The sequence below is a fragment of the Benincasa hispida genome, chromosome 8 (assembly GCF_009727055.1).
Source record: "Benincasa hispida cultivar B227 chromosome 8, ASM972705v1, whole genome shotgun sequence".
Classification (NCBI taxonomy): Eukaryota; Viridiplantae; Streptophyta; class Magnoliopsida; order Cucurbitales; family Cucurbitaceae; genus Benincasa; species Benincasa hispida.
In genome coordinates this window covers 7,106,859-7,114,454 of record NC_052356.1, presented here as the reverse complement: position 1 = coordinate 7,114,454, position 7,596 = coordinate 7,106,859, and the positions used below count along the sequence as shown (strand labels likewise).

General features: G+C 35.0%; 1 protein-coding gene across 1 annotated transcript; it reads left to right on the top strand.

Annotated features, from left to right (window-relative positions):
* The first annotated feature begins 1,783 nt into the window (after positions 1-1,783).
* On the top strand, positions 1,784-7,048 carry LOC120083185 (E3 ubiquitin-protein ligase WAV3-like). The gene is made up of 2 exons (XM_039038825.1): positions 1,784-2,312; positions 4,716-7,048. The coding sequence occupies exons 1-2, from the start codon at positions 2,079-2,081 to the stop codon at positions 6,651-6,653; spliced, it is 2,172 nt and encodes a 723-aa protein (XP_038894753.1). The 5' UTR covers positions 1,784-2,078; the 3' UTR covers positions 6,654-7,048.
* Positions 7,049-7,596: the final 548 nt, after the last annotated feature.

Genomic DNA, 7,596 nt, shown 5'->3' with positions numbered 1-7,596 from the left:
ATGAAGAACAATAAATGCACATAAGAGAGATGAAGAGAAAAAAAAAAACAAAAAAAACAAAGAGCTATGTGTCATTTCATTTAACTTTGAATTGGTGTATTGTGGATACAAATGATCTCTACACCCTTTGTTTATAAGGTTGTTAAAAGTATAAATTACAAAAAATTCATCATAAATAGTCAAAGTGAATTTAGCCCAATAAAAATGCATGTTACTCCAAATCGGATGTTTAATTTATCATTATTGTATATATATATTTTCTACAATATATAGGGTGGGAGAATCAAACCTCTAATCTCGAGGTTGACAGTATAAGTGTATGTTAGTTGAACTCAATTCATTGTTATTGCAATTTTGTACAATAGCGGTATGGAGATCCAAACTGTAGATCTCTCAATCATTAACACACCATACATCAGTTGAACAAGCTATGCTCGCTTTGGTATCACTTTAATTATTGTATTAAAGAATGACAGATAGAGTTAAAAAAGAACTATGAAATCAATTATATAAATGAATAGGTAACATATAGAAGATATAGAAAGAGTAATTATTTTAAAGGACGTAATTGCTAAAAATATTTATAATATAGCAAAATATCATTGTGGTGATAGACAGTGATAGACATATAGATGTGTCTGTCACTTGTAGACAGTGACATTTTTTTATATATATGTAAATACATTAGCTCATTTTCATATATTTGAAAACAACTCTCGTAGAAACACTAATTAGAATATTATTAATTTAAATACTCTATCTATTACACATACTAAATTTATAATAGTCTTAATTTATAGGCTAAATTATAACATATATCTTGAACTTTCCTTTTTGTTTTTAAAAATACCCCTATGCATTCAAAAGTTGTAATATTACCCTGAACTTTTATAAATGTTTCAAACCTACTATTGGAATATAAAATTTTTAGAATTTCGAATAGAAATTGCGATTTGGAATTGTGTGAGAATGACCTAAAACGATGTGATGATTCAAATTTTCATTATATGTCACCTACTACACCATTTCACATCTCAAATTCCATCCAAATTCTAACAAATTTCCATTTTAAGGGTATTTTTGAAACTTTTATGAAAATTCGAGTGTAATATTACAACTTTTGAAAATATAAGAATAATTTTGAAACATATAACAAAGTTCAAAGGTATTTTTTATAATTTAACCTAATTTATAAAGTTGAGCTAAACTCACCAACTCCATTACATTTCTCCCTTGTGAACCCCATAAATCTAAAAAGGCTCAAATCTCAAAATCCTCTCTCCCCTTTTATCTCATATACTAAAATTTATAATAAATTAAAAATAAATATTTAATAAAAAAAATTAAATTACAAACGTAAATCTTGAAACCTATGAATCAAGTTGAAACAAAATTCAAATCTAAGAAATCAATTGAATTCAAACTCAAAACTTACTAAGTAAATGTATAATATTTAAAAATTTAGGGACCAAATAGAAACTAGACGCCAGACCTAATGACCAAAAAATTATTCTCTCCATTTTTGTAGTACAACAGAAGTAGGAGGATTCGAATTGTAATGTTCTTGATGGTTAATACATTTGTATATAGTTGAACTATGTTCGTTTTGGTTCATCATTACAAATGTTATACTAACAAAAATATACTTGAAAATTATGTATAGAAATCAATAGGATGTGTGACATATAGAAGTTATAGAAACTTTAATTAGAATAATATATTATGAATATGAATGCTCTATCCATATACTAAAATTTAATATAAAAAGCAGTGCTGAAACTCTCTAACTCTACTTTTCTCCATTGTGAACTCCATCAAACCGAAAAAAAGGTCAATTCTCAAAACCCTCTCTCCTCTTTGTCACAATTTGCCAATTCCTGTGGTCTTGACTTTTCCCAGTTGAAGCATTTTCAATTCTCTCTACCCATTTCCATTTCTTCATCAAAATCTCTTATCCCCTTCATAATTTTCTTCACACTATGCTCTCTTCTCGCCTCACCGTCCTTGAAAATTTTCATTTCCTTTCATACCCACTTGGATTTACTTAGATTTTCTCGCCCTTAGATCTGAATTGAAACATGGGTTCTACTTGGAAGAAGGTGAAAGTAGCTCTCGGCTTGAATATGTGCCTCTATGGCCCTCGAAATCTCCATGATTCTTTGCCTTCCATGGCTTCTAGGTTCTCCGACGCCGCCGCGCCGTCCAATTTGCTTTCTCCGGCTAGTTTTAGCTCTGATTGCCGCCCGGCAGCGACACCCACTCCGTCGTCTTCCAGTCTCAGGCTCTCCAAATACTCAACCAGATCATCTAAGGTTTGTTGGGGTTTCTCCATTTTGCTAGTTTTTTTTGGTTTTCTGCTAGTGTTTATCTTGTTCTTGCTTGTACTGATGCAAAGCTTTTTTTTTTTTTTTTTTTTTTTTTTTTTTTTCCCTTCTTTGATTTTTGAATTTTTATTTGTTGAGTTTTCTGCTGTGAAGCTTTCTTGGTTTTCTTTTTTTCTTTTTTCTTTTTTTTTTCCAGCTTGGTAGCTTTTTTGTTAAGGATTTGGTGAATAAATTTGTTTGAGGGTTTTTGTTAGATTTTTGGTGAGTTAAATTTTAGTATATTATGCTCTCAAGATTGTTGGATATGAGTAGTAATCCAAGGGAACTATGTGGAAAGAAAACTAATTATATTTGTTAAAGAAAAAAATCATCGGAATATCCTTCTCTGTTCATGAACAATTGCCTCAGAAAAGATAACAAGGGAAAGAAGAACACTGTTCTACTGTTCTGTGTACCACTTTTATCTGTTTTACTTTGTGGCTTCAATGTGATGAGTTGTAATGTTACTTTCAACTACATGAATTTATGTGGGGAATGGTAAAGTGGAGTAGTCCCTTCAAGGACCATTAAGCCTTTGGCTTATTAGTGAAGTAACTCTGTTCTCTGCCTTTACTTTTCAATCCTCCCCTGAAGAGAGAGAAGTGGTTTGCACTGTCAGCACCACGAGCCTTTTTCTCTTTTGCTCCCAAATGTTGATTTTTGAAAAGCCAATGGACCCACCTCACCCTCATTTGTATGACTTCCACCAATCACCATAATAAGCTAGACTTAGGTGAATAGTAAAAAGAATTCAAAGTACAATATTTTTATGTGGCAACCCATAATTTCACTTCTTTTAATGGACTTATATCGTCTCTTCTTTTTATTTCATTCTTTTGTTTTATATCTTCTATTTGTTGCTTAACTATTCTAACTTTTGTAAAGTTACCCAGTTGACTGTTTGTTAGTTTCCATCATGTCATCCTCTATTACCTAATATTGACTTTTTTCCCCCTTTTCTTTTGCTTAGAAGATTTACCGTTGAGTTTTACAGTGGTAATGATGAGTAATTTTTTCCCTAAAGTTCTTGAAATATGTATATTCTGTTTGCTTTTATTAAAGAAACCGCATATACTGTTTGAAATTGGTTTCTTTCCCTCTCACGAGTATGGGGGAAGGGGAAAGGTAAGTTGAAAATACCCTTTGGAGGCAAAAAGAAAAAACCGAAAGTTAATACCAAAAGTGCCTGCAGATAATTAGCTTTTAAGCAAATTGACCTTTCCATTTTTCTTTTGTGCATATGCTAAAGATATCGGGCCCAAGTATAAGTGAATGGTTTGAGATAGGAATTGGGTAGGAAGTTTTACCTTTTAGCTCAAGGTAGAATACTTGTGCGTATAAAGAAAATTTCAGTAACTATGTTATTATTGACCTTGGATACTCAAAGTTTATGCAGCTTCTTGAATTTAACATGCCTATACACAAAGAGAGAGTAGACTTGTTTGTTTATTTATTTATTTTTTGAGAACTTAAGACTCTTTAATCCTTAATATCCTTAATCTCCTCATTACGAATGAGAGAGAGAATACAATCTCTGGAAAAACATCTTTCCATATCAAAGAACAACTTTGAGAGGATGCCAAAGCTGCTAAAGCGACTTGTTCTCCTTTCTCAGGACGTGACAAAAAAAAGTATTAATGGAGTTACCAACCAAAAAAAAAAAAAAAATCATCAATGATGAAGTTAATCTCAGCAAGGGAAGTTTCCTTTCTGCTTAGCAGATTAATCACTTCCAAAGCACCTGTCAACCTTGAGCGGTGAATTATTCCCAGCCCATTCACGTTGCACTGCTAATAGACCCTCCCAAAATGCTTCAGCTTCTAGGTAACTGACGTTCCACCCTTTTAAATAAACTTCCATCCTCCCATAATCGCTTGACCTCTACTGCCAGAGCCCCTATCCTTGTACAGGATCAGTTTCTTTTTGTATATGGAAGTGTGATGCTTTTTTGTTTATGTTTTCTTTTTTTTTTTTTCCCCTTTTTGTGTGTGTGTGTGTGTGTGTGTGTGTTTGTGGTGGGGGGATAAGAAACTTGAGGTATATTATGCCCACTACCAAAAGACACAGCCAGGCAAGCTGGAAGAGAGAACCCTTCCTCACAAAAGGATTTGATTAGCTTTCAAATTGGGATTGAATCATGGAGAAGCTGTAATTACAAAAGAATTTCTTGTGCTTCCAGCAACACCGAGATGCTATAAAGTGTCCTGTTCTGCTTAATGATAAATATTGAGCGATGTTTTCATGTTATCATCTGAAACTGCATCTTAAACATGCTGTTCTGTAGCTTGTGTTATATGAAGTAGAAGGTTTTGGTTCTTTTTTTCTGACCCTTTTATCATTTTCAAATTGCAGAGGACATGTGCGATTTGCCTGACTGCTATGAAGCCGGGAAAAGGCCATGCTATCTTCACCGCCGAGTGTTCCCACTCATTTCATTTCCATTGCATAACCTCAAATGTTAAGCATGGAAACCAAATTTGCCCGGTTTGCAGGGCCAAATGGAAAGAGATTCCTTTCCAGAGCCCTGCTTCAGAGCTTCCAAATGGAATGATGAGAATCAATCAAATTGATTGGTCACGAGATGATTCCTGGATGACTGTTTTAAGAAGGGTTCGTCCCCCACCGATTGATGCACCTAGGCAGATAGCATCTCTATCTCATGAGCCGGAACCAGGCCTGTTTGACGATGATGAAGTCCTAGATCATCAGTCTAGCATTCCTGATGGAGGAACGTCTGTTGTAGATGCTGTTGATGGTTCTATTGGAACAATTGAGGTTAAGACATATCCTGAAGTTTCAGCTGTTGCTCGATCGGCAATTCATGATAATTTCACTGTATTAGTGCATATCAAGGCTAGTCTTACAAATCAGAGGCAACATTCTTGTGAAAATCAATCCCCATTTACTCCGTCTCAAAGCTCTCGTGCTCCAGTTGACCTTGTTACTGTTCTTGATGTCAGTGGGAGCATGGCTGGTACTAAGCTTGCTTTGCTTAAACGAGCAATGGGTTTTGTGATACAGAACCTAGGCCCCTCGGATCGGCTTTCAGTAATTTCCTTCTCCTCTGCAGCACGACGCCTCTTTCCTCTCTGTCGGATGACCGAAAGTGGACGACAACAGGCATTACAAGCTATTAATTCTTTGATTTCAAATGGTGGAACAAACATCATTGATGGCTTAAAGAAAGGGACCAAAGTATTATTGGATCGAAAGTGGAAGAATCCTGTTTGTAGTATTATGTTACTTTCGGATGGTCAGGATACATATACTTTTGGCATTGGTAGTTCACATCCCGAAACTGACTATCGTTCACTTCTTCCGGTATCAATCCATCGCAATAACAACACAGAATTGCAGATACCTGTTCATTCTTTTGGTTTCGGCACTGACCATGATGCTACGGCAATGCACTCTATCTCTGAGATTTCAGGGGGAACGTTTTCCTTTGTAGAAGCAGAGGGTACAATCCAGGATGCATTTGCGCAATGCATTGGAGGGCTCTTGAGTGTTGTTGTGCAACAGCTTCAGGTTAGAATTGAGTGTGTTCATCCTAGTTTGCAGCTCAGTTCACTGAAAGCAGGAAATTACCGATCGAACATCATGGCAAGCTCAAGAATTGGCACTATAGATGTTGGAGATTTGTATGCTGAAGAAGAAAGAGACTTTTTGGTGACGATCAATGTACCAGTTGATAGTTCCAATGATGAGATGCCATTGCTCAATGTCAAATGTACTTACCGAAAGCCCATCACGAATGAAATGGTGACTTTAGAAGACATCGAAGAGGTAAAGATAAGAAGGCCTAATGTGATTGGAGAACAATCTGTATCAATAGAAGTCGACAGGCAATGCAATCGGGTACTTGCCTTGGAGTCAATGGCCAAGGCTAGAGTTGCGGCCGAACGTGGTGATTTGGCCAATGCAGTGTCTGTCTTGGAGAACTGTTATAAGGCAGTATCAGAAAGTATCTCAGGACAAGCTGGTGATCATTTGTGCACTGCACTTTGTGCTGAGCTGAAGGAGATGAAGGAAAGAATGGAAAACCAACGCATCTACGAGGCTTCGGGAAGGGCGTATGTTCTATCAGGATTAAGCTCTCATTCATGGCAGCGAGCCACTGCACGTGGTGATTCAACACGCAACGGAAGCCTTGTGCAAGCTTACCAAACTCCATCAATGGTAGACATGTTGACACGGTCTCAAACCATGTTATTAGGGAACCCAACACCACGGCCCCAAAGAACACTCCGCCCTACCATGACGTTTCCTGCTCGAACTCGTCAACGGTAACCAACGGTACTATCCAAAACTTCATCCTGCTTGCCATTGTTGTAGACATTTTCATTTTTGCTCTTTTTTTTTTCTTTTTCTGCTGCCATTCATCCTTTCTTTTTTTTTTTTTTTTTTTTTTTTTTTTTTTGGTGGTATTTGGAGTTTTGTTGGGGGGGTGTATATTTACCTGGAGTTTTGGTGGGTATACTTCCTTGTTGTAAGTTGTAAATGAATAAGAATTGGGGGGGTGAAATATGTTAAATTTGGAGGTAGTGAACAACTGTTAAAAGGCCTTGTTTGGGGAGATTGGTTTACTCAAGTGTGATTTTGGTTGGAGGTATAGAAGTGAATTATGGGATAATTGTTGTGAGTTTCTCACTAACTATGGTATACTACTCCTAATTCTTTTACAACTTTTATTTTTCTCTTTCCACTTAGTGAATTGTTTTGTTCATTTCTATTTTTTTAATTTATATTTATATATTCTTACTGCTAAAGTGAGAGAAGTCTAGTATCACATCACATAATTTTGTATCAAGTCCAAGGTAACAAGTTTTGAAATAGATTTCATAATAGTTATTTTGCAAAATATAAAAATTTGATCATAACAGAATTCAGGGAAGTTTGGAGATCAAAACACAAAATATTTGAAAGTGCGAACAAAAATGAAATGTCTAAAAGGTTCTTAAGATCTAAATGAATATATTTTGAAAGAAAAGAAAAAAATATAGGAAACATACATTTTTGTCCCTTAGTTTTGGGTATAGTTTCTATTTGGTCCTTATGTTTTCAATACATATTTGATTCTTAAGTTTTGAGTTTTATTTCAATTTAATGTTATAATTTTACCCATGAGATTTGAGTTTTGTTTTAATTTGGTCTCTAGGTTTTAATATTTTACATTTTAAAAATCAATTTTCTATTAAATACTCACTTTCAATTATTGACGTCAATTTCTATT